The following is a 19,185-nucleotide window of genomic DNA, read 5'->3' on the forward strand; positions in this document are numbered from 1 at the left end:
TGTAATTTATGATTCAATTTTCTTGTAATTAAATTTATTTTTCATATTGTCATTTGCTACATATTAATATTTTATAATTAATAGATTGCATAAAAAAAATCATATAGTTTGGTGGTAATGCACTTAGCTTTAGAAATAGAGGTTGTGTGTTCAAACCTTATGACCTAATAAAGGGAGTTTACATGACACATACATGTTCTTAGAAACACATTCATAACAAATTTGAGTAGTGATAGACCACTACCAGGTATGGGCTCGTTGGGCCCATACTAGGGGCAAAAATGTAATTTTACGTATTACTTATCCATGATGTAAAAATGTAGTCTCTCTCCTCTCAATAATAGTATACAAATTAAGAATAACAGTATAAAAATTAAGGAAAAATTGACATTTACTACCAGCGAAAACACCCCGTGTAACATTTACTACCTGTTCAAAAAAATATTTTAAATTACTACCACACAAATTCCCTAACTGTATATATTGCTACCACTTAACAGATTCCGTTAAGATTTCGTTAAGTAGGCCCCATTCATTAAATAATAATTTAAATTATATATAAAAAAAACTTTTTTTTAAAAAAAAAATAATTCTGAAACACCTCCCCTCCCCTTCCCGGCGTCAGCCACCCTCCCCCCTCCCCTTGCTGGTGGCCAAATGTTTCCCCGAAACCGGCGAACCCCACCTCCTCCATTTCCCCACTTGCTAACCACCCCAAACCTCGTGTCGAGGCACCGAAATCGTCACCTGCCCGCTGCTAAACCACCTCCGCCGCGAAACTCCACCAAATTCTTCATCGGCGGCGCCCCGACCTTCCCCCCACCCTTACGCAGCCAACGAACCCCAATCTCCTTCTTGTTGCCCCGACCACCAGCCCCCAAACCACCAGCCAATCGAAACCCTGAAATTCGAAATCGAATTCGAAATCCTAAACCACCAGCCCCAAACCACCGAAATCGAAACCCTCGTTTAGGGTGGTTTGGCGCTGGTGGTTTAGAATTAGGGAGGGGGGCGATTTTCGGTGTGGGGAATAGGGAGGGGGGCGATTTCCGGTGGGGGAAAGGGAAAGGGAGTGGTTTCCGGTACAGGGTGGGGGTCGGGGCAGCAACAACGGGAAAAGGGAGGGGGGTTTTCCGCGTAGGTGGGGGAAAGGGAGGGAGCGGGGTCGCGCCGGCAGGGGGGATGCGGTGGGTCGCGCTGGCAGGGGGAGGGGGTGGCAGTTGAGGGGAGGGGTTGCAAGGTGGTTGAACGAAGGGGTGGCTGCCGTTTTTGTGGAGGGGTGGCTGCCATTGTTGTGGGCCCCTCAAACAGAAACAGTAACGGAGTTAGTCACTGGTAGTTATTTCTACAGTTAGGGAATTATGGTGGTAGTAATATAAAATATTTTTTAAAACAGGTAGTAAATCTGATACATGGTGCTTTTGCTGGTAGTAAATGTGATAATAACTGAGCACCGACAAACAGGTTCCGTCGTCAATTTCGACCGAACTCAACGATTTCCAGCATAGAACTCACTGATTTTAATGGCTAGAGCCATAAGTTTGTGTCTTTCGTTTTTGGGTTATGTTTTATTGGGTGGTTTCTGGTGATTTTTAACGGAGGTAGTTGCGTGTTTTTGAATTTCGATCAAGGAAGTAGCTGGTGGGGTGGGTTTCTTGTTGTAGGAGGTGAAGGTGTGGTGGGCGAAGGTTTGGTCGGCAATGGGAGCTATCCATGAAGGTTGGTAAAAGAAGATGAAGTGGAAAGGGAAAAAAAAGGAAAAAGAAAAAAAAAAAAATTATATTGTGGTATTGGATAGTATTACCCATAATTAGTAGTGGGTAATATTTACTCTAACAAATTTAAAAATCAAAGTGTTATTTGACGTAGGATAAAAAAGGGTTGCGCACTGCGTATTTTAGTTTCGGCGGGATTTTAAACTCATACTCAACTCCAATTCCAAAAACCCCAGACCTAGATTTTTACCCTAATATGGTGAGTAATTTTCTACACAAAATCTCTTGTTTTGAATTCGATTTCAATTTAATTTTGAATTCGATTTCAATTTGATGTTTGATTGTTCTCAATTTAATTTTGTATTCGATTTCAATTTGATGTTTGATTAATCATATAAAAAGGGGGATTCGTATGAAGAGCTTGAACCATTGTTCGATTATCGCCGAGTTCAACCCGTTACTTTCGTCAACCTTGAAGGTTTCCGACCCTCATTCTCTCTCTTCTTCCTTCGTTATATTTCCTTAATTTTTTTTTATAATTTATGTTTTGTTTGAATAGATGATTCTGATTCAGATTCTTCGCCTTCCGTTTTGCCGAAGCGGAGAAAGACTTCCACTAATGATGTATTTTTTTTCCCTATTTTTTTTTTTGATGATTTTTAAATAATTTTTTTGGTAATTTGAGCTTTAATTTTCAATTGGGGTTGCTTATTTAATTGTGATTTTAATTTAATTGGGGTATTGTAGAAAAATAATGAAGAGAACAATAGTGATAAAGGGAAATCAGTTCAAGTAATTAATTGCGAGGATGAAGATGAGGAAAAGGAGAATTTGTTGCCGCCGCCTCCAAAGAATGTAGCTCCTTCAAAGATTTTTGAAGATTCCACCATTAAGCAATTGAGGTAAAAATTGTAGTATGTTTTTCCTTCAGTTCAATTATTTGTTCATGCTTAATTTTTATTTTTATTTTTTATTTGATAGTGTTTTTAAGGGATTCTGTATCATGTTTGAAGTGGTTATGGATGGTTTCTAGTTATTGTGAGTGGTCTGACTAAGAATTTTTAGACCATTTAGTAATACGTCGTCTTAAGGGAATAACTTTTGCTGTCCATGATTGATTGTTTTAAGGGTACGTTCAATTCACCTGATATTACTCGTCATATTCCTTGGCAATATCATATGTTGTATGTTAATTAATTAATCTCTATATATGTGCTAATGTACATGGTCTTAAGCATGAGCAAATAAGCATGCAATCAATGAATTTTTACGAACATACAACAAGTTCAATTATTTGCTCATGCTTAATCTCAATATATGTCGCTTATAATTTGTGAAGCAGAATGAATCAATGAATTTGAATAAAAGGGTTTAATGAAAGCTTTTGTGTCTGGTGGGAAGGCAATGTAATTTACCCCCGTATGGCCTTATTCTATTTAGCGTCATGTTCTTTGGCTTGATGAATGGAACATGTGTAGATGAGATATGTAATTTTATATATGTTTATGCCATCCAAGGAGTGTAATACTAGGTGAATGGACTGCAGTCAACAAAAGATTTTTCAGCATTTTCTAGCTATTGAAACTCCTTGAGATTTGGAAATATACTTGAAACGCAACTTTCTTTTGTGACTAAGGCTTTGATGTTGTTATTTGTTGTTGTGGTGATTGGGAAATGTAAATTTGTATGCACAACTAAAGGACTACTAAGTCTCAGCAAGCTTTGTCTCCAATTATTTTTCTTCTTTGTCTCTAAAGGGTCTCAAAGCTATGGATGAACTATTACAAATCATGCCATTCTGGTACCAAATTTATCTTTGAAGGATATTTTGGACTTGGATTAACAAGCGATAAATGAATTTAGAGAATGAGCTGATTGTAATCAGTAGACACGTGTAATTGGTGTTAGACTCTCAAGGTTATGTTGTAAAATTCAGGATATGTTTGTTTGTTTTAGATGTGTTTATCTTATCATCAAATTTGAGTATGTATCCTTTATACACTTGAAGGCTGTGGCTTTTTTGGGTTTATTACCTATGTTGCTTGGGTAGGGTACTTCAGTGTAGGCTTGTAGCAGTATCAATAGTATCTTTAAGAGGCTTGTTTATCAAATAATTTGTCTACTCCTAGCTTTAGTTGCCTCTTCCTCTTTTTCATATCTTTGACTGATTGTAGTTCTATTTAGTGTGGATTGTGGAATTTCTTCAGGTGCATATCTTTGACAAGTGAGACAAATATAGTATTGCTTGAAATTGGAAGCGAATATCTTAAAGCAAGATAATTAACGCTGTTTGGATAGTGAAAGGGGAATGAAAAGAAGGGGAGGGATGGGAAGGGGAGGAAAGGAAGGGAAGGGGGGGGGGGGGGGCTGGTAAGAAGAATGATGAGTTTTCCTTCAAAATCTCTCCATTATTGGAGAGATTATTTCTTACATTTTAATCCCTCCATATCTCTCCCCTTCAATTCCCTTCCTTCCTCATTTGCTATCCAAATGAAAGATACTCCATCCCTCTTTGTCTCTACATTTCTTTCAATTCAAACAATGAGCTCTGGTTATTATAATCTGCTCAACAGTCGCCATGAAGTGGTGTTCTCACTTCTCCGATAGTTTTCTCTTTTATTTGTAGTATCTAACTTAGGGTGCCTTAAGGATTGGGTCGTCTAATTTTCTTGTCTTTATGTTTTATGACAGGGGCTTTTTTTGTTTTTCTTTTTTTAAAAAAGAAGAAAATCTTATGTGGGATTCTATTTCCATGGCAGGTTAAAAAAGCAGGAGTGTGCGTCATTTCTCCAGTCAACTGGACAAGCTTTACAAGCTGCTGATGAACCATTTCCCTCTTTATCTCACTCTGTTGATGAGGAAACTGCCGAGGAAGCACCAAAGCCTGCGGCTGCGGCTGATCGAACGAAGATAGTCATATCTATGCAAGATAAGGCTGGATCTAAACAATATCGAATATTTGCGGTACATTTTATTACCTTTGTTAATTTGACATAAGACTGCATGCAATTCATCAATTATCTTAACATGTTGAGTCACCTAGTGTTTCACTTATAAATTAATAGCTTTCAATTAGAGTTTCTTATTATTTGGATTTTGTTTGAAACTTTGCTTTCACTTTTAGTAGTCACTAATCAGAAGTTTGGCTAAAGGAATAGTAACACTGGTTATATAGGAACTTTTCTTTAATTTGTAACATTCCTAGTTTTTATGGATTTTCTGTGGCCTAGTGTTGCTTGATAATGATGTTATGTTAGCACCAATGTAGCTGTAAACCAGTCAATGAACCGGTCATTTTATGCCGCTAGTTGTATTCTTTGTCAATTAATGCCTTAATGGTAGATTATGCGCAGCTGGCTACGCTTACTACACTGGTATGGTTTGAGGTCCTAATTGTTCAGAAAAAATTAGTTCAAACAGGTTTATAACGGCTACCCAATTTTATTCACAATTAAAAATAAGTTCTAATAAGGATAAGCTCAGATAAGTGTAGGTAGGTAGGTTTAAATTAGTTATATTAAGTTCATTTAATTCGAGTAAAAATCTGGTGAATGGAACACATTCTTAGTTGTAAGTTATGGGTAACCCTTTTTTAACCTTAATGTATCCTTAGTTGTATATTGGGCTTGGGCAACCCTTTTTAACCTTTATCAAGACTTGTTAATTCAATGTGTAATATCTGAACTCATTTACCCTATCTGAACTTTTTCTGAAAGAAGCATAGTCTGAATTGCGGTTGCAGTAGTGACCACGATAACTGTCACAATGTTGTGGAAACGGCTTGTAATGGATATAAGAACAAAATGCAGCTGCGTTGTGAATTTTTTCAAAAAAAAAAAAAAAACATTGATGAGTTTAAACCTTGTTTAAAAAACACTCCTTTAATATAACCAAACTCTACTATAAATATCATGATTTATTAACTAACTAATTACTAATATATCATTGTAACTTAAATAGAAAATGGATGTAATGAGTAAAATATAAGTTCTATCACAGCAAGAGTAACCTTTATGTAGTGGATGACGAAAATACGTGATATTTATTGCAGTGTTATGTTAAGGAGTTTTGCGGAACGGAAAATCCATATTTGTTACATAATGGCCATTCGAATGGCTGAGTTTTTTATCCCATAGAGAAAAGGGGAACTAAGGTAAATAAAACAAGGCATAAGTAGTTGGTAAGGTACTTGCCTATAACTGCTGCTCAATGGTGACTTTTATCATGCGATAACCAAGTGATCAGTACTATTTGTCTAGTTGCTTGCCGAGAGCTTGAGACTTCTAGGAAAGCTTTGTTGAAGAGTGATGCTGCTCACTGTTATTTCTGTGGGGTTTAAGAGTCTTTGCATGTGTCTGGACTACATTTTATGCCATCCAAACTGCTAATTCCAGTCATTGAAGCCTCAGTCAATTCCTCTATAGCTCTTTAATTTCTGGCTTGTATGAGATCAATAGATTAATTAAAAGCAATGTAGGTCAAATAGGTTGAACACCTTGAACAATTCAGATTTCAGAAAGAGAGCCCACATAGGTGATGAGTTGCTGTTGATGATGCCATCTCTTGTAGACTGCTAATTTCTAATAACAATTAACAGGGTGGAATATTTTATTTTTTTGTCTGATAATGAATTTAGTACTGGTTCTTTATGCTCTTCAATAAACAAAACATATTCCTGGAAGGCTGGCATTCTGTTGGATTTGTAGCTGAAACTAGTGGTTTTGTGACTGAAGTCAGAGAAGCTAGTTTTGTGAGGCATTTGGTTTAAAATGAACTTAAAATCAGTTATATATTTTTATATAAAACCTTGGAGTATGATGTGTTCCTTCAAACTGTTTAAATTCTGCCTTCTTTAAGATGCATTACTCTGTATAACTTATTCTCAAGCTACATCTGCTGAAGAAGTTAATCTATGAAGCTGAGAGATTAATCGATAATAATAGCTAAATAGCTGCAGCTTCATGTTAAATTTCGATTTCAAGGAGTGAGAAATAGAGTAGACACCAGGGGATTGGGAACCTAAGGCTACAGAGTTATAGAAAGTGTACCTTTTTGAAATCATTAAATATTCTTAATTTACAAGGTTTAGGACAATGTGGACTACTTCAGGATATTTGTTTGCTTTACTTTGCCATCTTTATGAATTTTCAGCCATTAACACTTGGTTTATCTTTTGCCTTGGTATAGGATGAGAAATTTGAGCAGCTGTTCACAAAGTATGCGCAGAAGGTGAAGACTGATGTACATAACCTAGTATTTACTTTTGATGGCGACAAAATTGATCCAGCATCAACGCCTCAGAGCCTTGGGATGGAGGATGATGATCTTATTGAAGTGCATGTGAAGTCAAGCTGACAAGATATGATTTTTTCCCCCTATTTTTTGAATTCCCGTTCATGTTTTGTGGTAAACTACCAAGTTTGGCATCCGCTTGGTGCTTTAATCAGTAGAGGAATTTGCTAAGCAAGTAGTGGAAAAGAAAAAGAAAAACTTTTCTTTTCCCTTTCTATTTTTGGAAATATATTGCTTAACTGTATTTCTCTTGTCCTGCACATATGATCCACTTGCAGAAAATCTGCTCCGTCTGTATTATTACTGATTTTGTGCTTTTGTGTAGTTGTGTGAGTTTCACTGCACTCTTATATTTGCCAGGAAATGTTGGTCAGTTGAAGTTATTCTTCCCAAACTGTAGATGCTTAGGTTTAACTATTTTTTCTGGTCCGATGGATGAAGTGAGAACCTCATAGTTCCGAACTGCACGGAACGAACAAACTTTGTTCATTATTCTAATAATACTTTTCCCCATGTTCTTAAAATTTCTAGGTGCATGCGAAGAGCTTTCCCAAAAAAAAAAAAAAAAATCAAGAATGATGAATAAAGCCATATGGGCGGGTGGAACACTAAAAAAAAAAAAGCCATATGGGCGTGGACAAATGAGAATAGTAAAACAATAAAATAGTATATTTGTACTCCATCCGTCCCTAAATTACATTCCTCTTTTCAATTTTGGGTATTCCAAAATTACTTTTTCCATTTCTATTTTTAGTAAGCTTTTTTTTTTCTCTAAATATCCCAAACATACGCTCTTTTTTTTCAGTTGTACTTTTAATTTATAATTAATGTATTTATATTCCACTTTTAATGTTTGGTTGGCTAATGTACTTTTTCAGCCTTTAATTTTTCATAATCTTTGTGCCAAATTACAATGAATATGATTGGTAAAAAAGTTCAATTAGGAGCATGTGATTGGTCCTTTTTTTTGCAAAGGATTGATGACATGTCATGAGTAATCACTAATCTATCTTTGTTTTACTTAAAAATATTATTTAATGTTTTGTACTTCTCATTGCATTATCTAATTATTGTTATTTGTCTTATTCTTTCCTTTTTAATTTCCGTGTAAATTTTCAAATATGAATGTAATTTAGGGATGGAGGGAGTATATGTTTTAGCAATGCCAAAAATGATCCGAGTTCAATCAAATCCAGGGTGATCCTACCCGATCACTACTCACTAACATGATTAAACTCGACATTACTTGATTTCAATGTAACCTAATCCATCCATAACAACCCCAACCGTAAACCCGATTTGACATACTGCTAGTGCCTAACTGAATCTAGTGCTTACAACAAACGCCATCAATTTTCAAAAATGCTAAAATTTGAGACTAGTAATAATAGAACAAACGTGCAAGATGGGACAATGTGATTGGGTAAGGAAGTGAACTTTTGGATGACATGAAAAGGTTTTCCAATAAAAAAGGATAACGTAAAATGGGATCCACATTTGCCAAGTGGGTCGACCCACGTCGGCATGGCTCTTGCCCATAAACCCCATCCACATCACCCTAAAAAGTTGCAAAAAAGGGATAGATTTTAGATAAAAAGTGGACTCAGAAAACCAAACACACCCTTAGATTTTTTTTATTTTTTTTTTATTTTTCAAAATATATAAAAAAAAGGTTTCTTATTTGGTGATAAATCACCTTGACTGATGACTTAACTGTCTTTCAATGGGAGAAGTACAACACTCAAATCTTTGATAGATTTTATCAAGATTCTTCTTCACTCTCAGGTTGGATTTTTCTTAGAGTATGTTTCTATAACATGATTTTATCGTTTTTAATTTTTATTTTTTTTAATCATATGATTCATTATTATTCATGTAATAAATTGAGCATGTTTAGTAACATAAGACGAAGTTTGTACATGGTTGGATCGTCATTATGAACATGTGAGTACAAAAGTAATGAATATTAGTAACCAAGTCTTGAGATTGAATCTGCACATGTGTTTTTTGGTAGTGTTGAATGGATCATTAGGAGATCTAACCAAAACAAGTTTAGAAACTAGTGGATCCTAAGTTAAATTTGAGTTCACCCTAAAAAGAAGTTACTCTCATAATAGTTGAAATGATTAAGATGACATGAATAGACTTACCTAATGCTCATTATTTTATATTTTATATCATGAAAGCAGAGTTGGGATATTTTTTTTATTCCCTCTATTAATTTGACTTATGTTTATAATCATTTAAAATATTAGTAAATGATAGTTGACATCACAGATAAATAGTTTATAAAATGTTTATAATTTGACTTAGGTTTATAAATTGTTTTTCTTGAGAAACTATGCAACCAGTATAAGTAGTTTTAGTTGGTTAAAGATATTCAAAATGTTTGAGTTTATTAACCTATGAAGTTTAATTTATATCGACAATCAACTTTGGATGAAATTAGATAGCAAGTTTGAAACTTGATCTGTTCATTGGTTCCAAATTGGACGAATGTAACCAAACTAAATCAAATTGAAATTCAAAAAATTTTAAAATTGCTAGAAGACTAGACCAATTTAAAATACTAAATTGATCGATTGTAGCAAGACTAGGAACGGTTGAGGCAAACTAAAACATCGTATTGACCTATATCACTATCAATGGTTATATACAATACATAGACATTATGGTTCTAATGTGTAGATAGTCTTGTAAGAAATTAATCTTGTTTTAGATACGAAGCTAATGCTAAATCTGTCATTTGGGACAATGTGACTATTAATTGTGGACGAAGGAATATATTTTAAGGTTTGACAATCTATATATAATTTGCAGCCAATGAATAAAGGGACTCGAAAATGGAAAAAACATGTGAATTTTGTGGAGCGCCAGGACCAGTTGTATACTGCCAAGCAGATGCAGCACTGCTCTGCCTCTCCTGTGATGCTAAGGTGCATTCAGCTAATGCACTCTTTGGTCGTCACTCAAGGAGTCTTCTGTGTGATTCTTGCAAGGAAAATCCGGCCAGTGTTCGATGCTTAGACCATCTGATGCTGTCATGTCAGGAATGTGATTTGTTCCTGCACAAGTGTTTCGCTCACCATAAGAAGCTGATGATTGGCAGTTTTACTGGATGTCCTTCGGTGAAGCAGTTTGCAGAGTTATGGGGCTTTGATGTCAATGATCTCCATCAGCTTTCAACAGTAGAGTCTGCGACTTCTACTGCTAGTTTAGATACTGAACGGGGTTCTTGCAGCCAACAGCAGAAGGTAACCTGAAAATTTCTGTTATTTCGGCTGATGTTATAACTGAATATGGACTAATTTACAGCCTTATCTTTTCCTGCTTACCCTGCAGAAGTTAACGGTTGATAAGTGCTAACCTATAAAAGAACTTAGAATCCAGAAATCTAAAGTCCTCGAGTATCAATGACCTAGAATAAAAGCCTCATCCATTTCTTAACAACAGCTTTTTGATTACATCTCCTGTGGTTTGTCAGAATCTCCCTCCCCTGCAGTACAGATGATTCTATTTTTTTCCTCTTTAAATTCTAATAGAGGTTGATACATTTGATTAGTGAAATTTAAGGATTGTGGAGTCCATTATTGTTGAGTCGCAAAACTTTGTATAACTTATTCTGCTGTAGCCTTGTAGACACTTTAACATACATTACAAGGAACTGAATTCTCATTGTATGCTAATGCCAATTTACGCGTCAACAACAGTTCAGTTCATCAAAAACTCAGAATTGGAAATTCTGGAATGACAAAGTGCAAAACATAATTTCTACGAATTGGATCAACTCTTATATTAGATTATTTGCTATGCAGAAACTCAGCAATCATCAACGCGAGCAAAACAATGGTTTGATCCTGCATCAGCTTCTCGAGTTGAAAAATCTTCAGCTTACTGAAGGAGATAATCAGAAAAAATCACTGCGACATAATGGAGTGTATGTTACATCCTCCTTGATGCGCAGTAATTCAGGAACATTGCTCAATGAAGGACTCAAACAACAATCCAAGGAGTTCAATAAAATCACTAATGAACTTCAGAGCTTAGACAAATCAAATCAAGTGCTAAATGGAGAACATTTTCCTTCGCCTATTTCTCAGCTGGATATATCTTCATCTGTAGCAGATCCCTTTTGGCAGCACAATAAAAGTCCAGTAGACAACGATCAGGTTTGTAGATTCTGATAGCTTTTGAAAAATCTGGTTTACATTCTCAAAGATTATTTGGATGTGGCACTGCAGTTTTGGTCGCAAAATTTGCAAGATCTTGGAATGTGTCAAGAACTCGGATCCATTGATGACTTCAACATGCCAGACGTTGATATAACATTCCGCAACTTTGAAGACTTACTCACAGGTGACCCTGACCTAACCCGAGCTTTAGTTGAAGACGATCCTATGAGTTCAGATACTGAGAAGGCATCGATGAATAAGTTAGAAAAGAGTCTTCTTGAAACAACACAGGTTATATATCATCCGTTTTTATGTGTCATTTTCTGATGTATATTTGATGATTATTTTATGTTTTACTGTTGCATTGGCATTTCAGGAAATGGCTGCTTCTCATATTAATTTCAAGAAAGAAGCAAATTCATCGGACCATGTAACTCGCGGGATATCCAGAAGTGTGGGGAGTTCACCACATCCTTTAAGATACTCGCGGTCAGCAACATTTACTTGTTCACGGCTCAGTGCTGAAAGCTGTCGCAGTGACTTTCTAAACTCCGGAACTTCAGGGTGTTTCAGAAGAAGTGAATCATCAAACAATGTGGAAGAGTTAAATGGTGTAGAAATGGAGGGTTTGGAAAGTTCAATCAGAATATCAAAAGACAAAAAGAAGACTCGAATGTAAGTGAACAAATAGATTAAGAACATGCCACCAATCATTTGTTAAGTACTTTCTCTATTGGGAACATATAGTCATATACTATTTTAGGATATCCGGAAAATTTCACAATTTCTAAAATAGTGATAAATTTCTGTAAAATCAGTTTCAACCTCTGCTACTGCCTACTGGTGACAATCTGTTTTACAGTTTTTCTGAATCAACAGTCGCGCAGCTTCTTTACCATTCTCATGCTTTATTACACATTACACATGAGTATTTTTCCACAGATTGGATACTGTATGATGCTTAGCCTGATTATATAATCCAAGATCTTTATTGCACAACTTTACAATTTATAACAGTTTTTGTACCTGTCCTGCCTTTTCGAGTTAGCTGGTTTCAATAAGCTCGAGATTCTGCAAAATCTTTTTCTGAATGCCTGATATATATCGAACTAAGATTTCAGATTCCTCATCCCAGTGTTCTTCTAGGAGTAAAACAATATGTGGTGAATGTTGTGATCGCGTTTTCTTGCAGTTAATGTAGTGGTGAAATAATTCAGATTGGAGACGAGTTCTGATTATGCAACCTTCCATAGTGCAAGATTGCTAAGGGACTGACTGATGTGATTTCTTATTACAGGCATTGTAAAAAGACTCAACTTGCACCACGTAAGGCTAGAACCGATTTGCATAAGAAGAACAAAAGCCGGTATCCCAAGTTACAGGGCTATAATTCCGATACAGCAACTGTAACAAAGAGCTGCTGAACTGAGCTGAATTCGACGACTACCCTTGTTTTGATCGTTGTATGTACAATTGTACATTCTTTCATTCTAGAAGTTTGGCTTTCGATATTTGACTCGATCTTTCCATGTTTATTTACAAGCCACACACTTACAAGTTTTTTTTTTTTTTTTCCCTAGCATGGTAGAACTAAATGTCATAAGCCGAAGCCTGATGAATGTAAACATTCGAGCTCCAGCATTTTCTTCATTTATTTTTGGTAATCAATTGCAATTTATACCAATCAAATTAAGAGTATTTACATGTCAACATAAAATTTTGGTTTTTTTTTTTTTTTTTTTTTTTTTTTTTTTTTTTTTTGGTAAACACTTTTTCTAATTAATATCCAAAATATAAAATGTGTCCCAATAATCTTAGGATAAAAGCACATAAGCATATTAATACAAGCTTACATCAATTAACAAGCCTTGCATAACTAACTAAACCTACAAAAATTTAGGAAACTAATCAAAACTATGCATAATAAATTAATAATCCTATCTAATAGAATATGATAAGTATTCTAGATATTATTTTATATAGAAGGATATAGTTTGTTAATATTTTGTAATTCTCTTGTGAGATTTCCTACGTGTTTAGGGCTCACCCCTTGTAACCCTATATATATTTGATCAATGGTAGCAAATGTTGTTATTAGAGCCGGTTTGGTTTATTTATGTTAATATTGTATTTATGTTAAGTTTATCTTATTAGGAGTTTTAGGCTTATTAGGTTTCCTAATGTATTGTGTATATATGGGTGTTAATTATCAATACAAAGCTTAAGCCATTTTCTCCAGATTTCCTTGAGTTTAACATGGTATCACAGCCTCTCTAAATTTTAGAGATTTTTTTTATCCTGGTTTGTTCATCTTCGATTTTTTTTAATTTTCTGCATTAATTTTCTGAAATTACGGCTTCATAATTTGATTTACTTTCACAAATTGAATTTATTTTCTGGTTTAATTTGGTCGAAATTAGGAATTCCTAACCCTAATTTCCTGCATTATTTTATTTTGGTTTATACGTTGGGTGCTACATTAGTAGTGCTCTGTGTGTGTGTGGTGCGCATATTCTAGCGTCCTGCTGCTTTGGTTTGTGTGGTGTGCTGCGTTGTTGCGTGGTGCGTTATTGTGGGGTGCTGTATTGTTTGGGTTTGTGTGGTGTTGCTGTTTGGTGCGCATCTTTTCTGTGCGTGTTGTGTTGATGCTGTTTGTTGTTTGTGCTGGTCTGTAGTGTGTACGCTTGGTGGTGTTGTTGCTCGTGCTCTGTGGTGCACGCTTGGTGGTGGTGCTGCTTGTTCTTTGGCGTGTGCTCCTGTGTGGTGCGCAAGTTTGGTGTGTTCCTTATTTTTTTTTGTGGCTCGTATTTGTGGGTGTGATGGCCGGCGACAATGATAATTCACCTCCTCCTCCTCCTCCGAAATATGAGCCTTTCACTGATTATTATCTTCATCCAAGTGAAGGTTCTCAATTGGTGATCTGTCCGGTGTTGCTTACTGTCGACAACTATGAAGAGTCGTTGAGGTCAATTCACAACAATCTTCGTTCCAAGAGCAAGCTCGGGTTTGCTGATGGTTCTATTGCTCAACCCGATCCCAAGCATCCGGATTTCCGTCAGTGGGGTATTGTTAATTCTATTGTTGTTGCTTGGATTTATAATACTCTTGATGTTTCTATTCATTCTACTGTTATTATTCCCGATGATGCTAAAACTTTATGGGATGATTTGCGTGATCGTTATTCTCTTGGTAACGGTCCTCGTATTTTTGAATTGAAACATGATATAGCTGATTGCAAACAAAGGGGTTGTTCTGTTGCGGTTTATTATGGTGAATTGAATAAATTGCAAAACTTGTTGTCTAGTTATGTGAAGTTGCCTGTTTGTACTTGTTCCGCTGCGAAAGAATATGCTAAGTTGCATGAGAATGAGTTGTTGCATCAGTTTTGTCTTGGTTTGGAACCTAAGAAGTTTGGTTCGGTGGGGTCTACTTTGTTGATGAGTGACCCTTTGCCTTCTATGAATGCTGCCTATGCTAAAGTTGTTGCTGATGAGCGTAAGCAATCTGTATCTGAGGCACATGAAACCTCTTCTTCTTCTACGACTGTTGGTTTTAATGCAACAGGTACGGCTTCCGGTTGAACTTCAGAACGGCTTGAGTGTACCTATTGTAAAAGGTCTGGTCATGTTAAGGACCACTGTTATCAGCTTTATGGCTTCCCGGGTGGGGGCTGTGGAGAGCGTGGTGGTCGTGGTGGTTGTGGAGGTAGTGTTGGTCAGTCATCTGGTAAGGGCAAGGGTGAGTTCGCTGGTGCTGCCGGAAATTCTCGTGGTAATAATGAGCCGGTTTATGATTTGGATCGTGGGAGTGTTCCAACGATTTCTGATGATCAATGGAAGGAACTCATGTCTGTTGAAAAGGGTGCCAAGTAATGAGTGACATTTATGTTACCCTTAGGGGTAGTGTATTGGTCTCTTTTCTCCTGTTTTTCTTAGGTTTTCTACCTCTTTTCTCCTCTTATGGCTTCCTTTTCTTTTATGGATGAAAAGTATGCTTATTTGCGCTTGTTTTGATAATCTTTATGCATAATTTTATCATCCCCATGCTCTCGTGATCTTTGCTATCTTTTGCAGGTTCCATGACGGTCCTAAGCACGGTAGGAGGCCCCTTGGCCAAGTATGGAGGCATGGACAAAGACAAGAGGAGCAAAAGGGAAGAAGAGGAAGCAAGAAGAGGAAGTTCAAGAGGAGGTGTGACCACACCTCTAAGAGGTTCGGTCGAACCTAGGTGTGGTCAAACTTTTGAAAAGTTCGACCGAACCTCCAAGGCAGTTTCAACCAAGTTTTCAGCATGTTTACAGGAGGGGTCGAACCAGGAAAGTTCGACCAAACAAGGATCAGGGAGGTTCGACCGAACCTACCCTGAGTTCGGCCGAACCTACCCTGAGTCCGACCGAACCTACACAGAGTTCGGTCGGACCTTTTCCCGTTTCAGCTGACTTTTTGCCGAGCTTCCTAAGCAATTTTGTAAAGGGTATAAATAGATTTTTTACTCATTAAAGAAAAAAAGGAGATTTTTCAGTTTAGAATAGTTTTTAGGTTAGTTTTAGGTTTTTAGAGAGAGAAACTCTCAAATTTTGGAGAGAGAAAGTGAGGAGCACAATGGTTTTCATGGATTTTGGATAATCAAAGGAGGAATTTGATGATTTGAAGATCTCCATTTTATATCAATGAGCATTTCTTACTCTCTTCTCTCTTTATGCTTTATTAATTGCTTTGTTAATCATGTTTGAGTAGATTTCCTTCTACTAGGTGTTGAGTGAAGCTTTGTTATGGTTAATTGAGTTATTTGAGATAAATTTGATGATAATTGTGTGATTAAATTGATTGAATTGATGTTGGCATGTTGTTTGTTTTAGATTGGATTGATCTCCCATGATAGCACACTTAATTGCATATTGGTTTTAGTTTGACAAGGGATTGTGAATTAGAATTGATATATTTGATTGCATTTTGGGTAAATTTCTTCTATGCACCTAGTCAATGAGGGATCTAGGCTAGGAATTTGAGAGATTGCTCTTGATGGTAATTAATTCCCATTTTAATTCTTTCTTTGCATGATTGATTATCAAATCGATTCCCATTAACTTGTTAATTGTTCAAAGTGGATCTTTTCCCCTAGTAGACTTTATCATACCTTGTTCTTTATATGTGTTTTAGTGTAGTTGTAGTGTCCTTTATCCGTAAATCGACTTCGGCATAGCTTAGGCATTAGATTAAGAACAATCTAGCATTACCGTTCCTTGTGGTTCGACTCCGAACTTACCACTAGACTTGTTTAGGGGTTAGTTTTAGGATTTATAAATTTATTTGATTGAGTGTGGAATGTGCGACCGTTCTAACGCCCGTCACCAAGTCTGGTTCTTCATCTGATGGAAACAAACTTGGTACGTATAATTCCATTGATAGGCTCATTGACACTGGCGCTTCAAATCATATGTCTGGTAATATTGACCTTTTCACTGATTTACATGACATCTCTTCGCCTGTTGGTTTGCCCAATGGGAAGAGAACGACGGCGACAAAAGAAGGAAGAGTTATTTTTTCTGATAATTTAAGTCTTAATAATGTTTATATGTTCCTGCTCTTAAATGCAACTTGTTATCTATGTCTCAACTATTAGAAAAACAATGCTATTTTATTATGTTCACTGACAAGCTATGCATTATTCAGGACCGCAGTTTGAGGAACTTGATTGGAGCGAGGGTACAATATGATGGGGTCTATATTTTTCGTCCGGTTCGTGCTCGGAATCTACAGGCGAACAAAGTAGTTATTTCAGATGCAAGCTTGTTATGGCATAGGCGTCTCGGGCATCCGTCAATGCAAGTTGTGAGCTCTCTTCCAGGAGTTTCTAGTAGTCGTAGTACTCATAGTAGTAACTCTGCTTGTTCTTTTAATTGTGACATTTGTTTTATGGGTGTAGACACCCATTTGTGTCTCCCCAAAACCAAACCCAATGATGAATACCTTTCACGTCATTTGATTATCGAACAAAGAGAAAGTGTGAAAAGTCTAGTGATGAGGATGTTTTTATAAGAATATATCTTCTTTCTGTTTTTGAAAATATTTCTTTTCAAACCTATTTTAAGAAAACAGACAATCCAGTTTAGTGTGGTCCATGATATGGGTCCAATAATGGTGTAGTTGGATAGGGTTTGAAAAGAGCTTTCCAACGATATATTATAAGCCCAATTCCGATGAATAATGAGGAAGTTATGGCCAAATTACTAAACTGGGTCCGGTTTGAGCCTTATATGCGGCCCAATGATCTAGAGGAGGGCCTAATATGAATTTATCATTCCTAATGCAATTATGAATGGTTTTAGTCTTCTAGATTCTTCTAGAAGGTTCTTTTCATTCTTAATTCAATTAGCATTGATAAATTGACTTTTGTTGACTTTTTAGAGTTTTAATCAGAATAAAAGAGTGTTTTTAAGGAAAATACGATTTTGCCCTCTGTACGGCCAAATTTTATCTGAATTTAGAAAACGCGTAAAGAATTTTGATTAGCTCCTAACGCCACTCATTAGCACCTGGCACTAAGCCTGGCGCTAGCGTTAGCGCTTGGCGCTAATGTTCAGCGCCTGACACTAATTTCGTTTTTTCACGTTGAAACTCTGATGTGTTTTTCTATCTTTCCAACTGATTTTCTCTATAAATAGCCTCCTAAAAACTACGTTTTCAATCATCAAAATATCATCAATTCTCTAATTCTCTCTTTCACCAATTCTCATCAAGAATTTTTTGATTTTCTCTCTCTCTTTCTAAACCTAGCCTTTTACAAACACAATTCCTCATACATTAGCACTAGACACACCTAGCCAAGTTCGAAGTTGCCTTTGCCCTAGACGTGAAATGTTGATATTTCTGAGGGTTTGGTCCCAAATCTCTCTTTCAATTATTTAATTTAATTGTTTTGATTTATTATTTTCCTTGAAGTTATTAATGCGTGTATTTTGTTATTAGAAAGAGATACGAGGCATCCAAGTAAGTACTTCAATTGATTTATTGATATTATGATATAGAATTCATGTTTAGGTTCCTATTTTGATTCCTAGTATAATGTTAGGATGCTTTTCTAAATTTGATGTTTAGGGTGTTTTGATCTTCCTAGTATCATGTTTAGGGTAATAACTATAATTTCCAATATCAAATATGACAATTATGATTTCTATGATGCCTTCCTATTCTTTTCCTAATATTCATATTAGTATCATGTTAGGGTTAAAGCTTTGATTTTTATTGCTTAGTGACATGCTAGGTGTTTCGGGGTTTTCTGATGTCCTGCGGGAGAGTTACAATTCCGAGACTGGAACCGGACGCCTGTACATGCAAAACAACGGAGACTCCTGGTTGTGGGAGCTCCGCCTCCGACGGTCAAGTTAGTACTTGATTAAGGAGTAATTAATGCGGAAATTAAAGTGATTGGGTCTCTCTAGGTGAGAGTGTTTAATGTAGGTAATCTGCTTTGTTAGCGTGATCAGCCTGTTATCTCCGTAATCCCCCCTTAATGAGGATTAAGGGAGGTATTTATAACCTTGGGAAACGTGCCAATCCTAGGTTTAGGTTAACCTAGGGCTGATTGGGCTTCCCTCGGAAGTTGGGCCTGGGTGGCCGGTTTCTCCATTAGGCATGGAGTATGCCACGTGTCATGACATAATAGGTCCAAGGTGGACAAATAAGCGTGTGCCACGTGGCAAGCCCTGACAGTTCCAACTGGGGGACACTTGGCAGGACCTGATTGGCCCACGTGGCGCATTCCGATTGGTGGGAGCAAAATCCCCTAATCATTTTCCCCTCACAGGTGGCACGTGACTGGTCACGTGTTACCTGTGACAGGTGCCGCACTGTAACAGGCGACGGCCTGCTACAGGTGTCACTCGGCGAAAGGCCGAGAGATTCTCCCGCCCAAATTTTGAATTCTGGAAGTGACCCTTCGCCTTCTCACTTCGCCTATATAAAGGAGTGTTGACTTCAGTCATTTTCACTTGAGAACTTTTGAGA

General features: G+C 36.6%; 2 protein-coding genes across 6 annotated transcripts; both read left to right on the plus strand.

Annotated features, from left to right (window-relative positions):
• Positions 1-1,599: 1,599 nt before the first annotated feature.
• LOC110716626 lies at positions 1,600-7,576 on the plus strand. Of its 2 annotated transcripts, none has more exons than XM_021895346.1 (6): positions 1,600-1,974; positions 2,118-2,193; positions 2,290-2,339; positions 2,463-2,617; positions 4,475-4,679; positions 6,903-7,576. In XM_021895346.1, the coding sequence occupies exons 1-6, from the start codon at positions 1,972-1,974 to the stop codon at positions 7,068-7,070; spliced, it is 657 nt and encodes a 218-aa protein (XP_021751038.1). In that variant the 5' UTR covers positions 1,600-1,971; the 3' UTR covers positions 7,071-7,576. The 2 variants fall into 2 exon arrangements, with proteins under 2 accessions (XP_021751038.1, XP_021750990.1); XM_021895298.1 differs by having other exon boundaries at positions 1,603-1,974; positions 2,275-2,339.
• Positions 7,577-7,965: 389 nt separating this feature from the next.
• On the plus strand, positions 7,966-13,940 carry LOC110716389 (putative zinc finger protein At1g68190). Of its 4 annotated transcripts, none has more exons than XM_021895152.1 (7): positions 8,080-8,792; positions 9,828-10,261; positions 10,823-11,176; positions 11,249-11,470; positions 11,556-11,854; positions 12,477-12,642; positions 13,855-13,940. In XM_021895152.1, exons 2-6 carry the CDS (start codon positions 9,851-9,853, stop codon positions 12,601-12,603), a joined length of 1,413 nt encoding a protein of 470 aa, XP_021750844.1. In that variant the 5' UTR covers positions 8,080-8,792; positions 9,828-9,850; the 3' UTR covers positions 12,604-12,642; positions 13,855-13,940. The 4 variants fall into 4 exon arrangements, with proteins under 4 accessions (XP_021750893.1, XP_021750844.1, XP_021750777.1 ...); XM_021895085.1 differs by lacking the exon at positions 13,855-13,940 and adding an exon at positions 12,760-12,877; XM_021895201.1 differs by lacking the exon at positions 13,855-13,940 and having other exon boundaries at positions 7,966-8,809; positions 12,477-12,877.
• Positions 13,941-19,185: the final 5,245 nt, after the last annotated feature.

Source organism: Chenopodium quinoa, unplaced genomic scaffold (assembly GCF_001683475.1).
Source record: "Chenopodium quinoa cultivar QQ74 unplaced genomic scaffold, ASM168347v1, whole genome shotgun sequence".
In the NCBI taxonomy this organism is placed as follows: domain Eukaryota; kingdom Viridiplantae; phylum Streptophyta; class Magnoliopsida; order Caryophyllales; family Amaranthaceae; genus Chenopodium; species Chenopodium quinoa.

Excerpts from the sequence above, each read along its gene's own strand:
- LOC110716626 (XM_021895298.1), top strand. Across the intron at positions 2,194-2,274 it reads TACTTTCGTCAACCTTGAAG|ATGATTCTGATTCAGATTCT; the intron begins GTTTCCGACCCT and ends TTGTTTGAATAG. Across the intron at positions 4,680-6,902 it reads AACAATATCGAATATTTGCG|GATGAGAAATTTGAGCAGCT; the intron begins GTACATTTTATT and ends GCCTTGGTATAG.
- LOC110716389 (XM_021895201.1), top strand. The coding sequence starts at position 9,851 with ATGGAAAAAACATGTGAATTTTGTGGAGCGCCAGGACCAGTTGTATAC. Across the intron at positions 10,262-10,822 it reads CTTGCAGCCAACAGCAGAAG|AAACTCAGCAATCATCAACG; the intron begins GTAACCTGAAAA and ends TTTGCTATGCAG. Across the intron at positions 11,471-11,555 it reads GTCTTCTTGAAACAACACAG|GAAATGGCTGCTTCTCATAT; the intron begins GTTATATATCAT and ends TTGGCATTTCAG.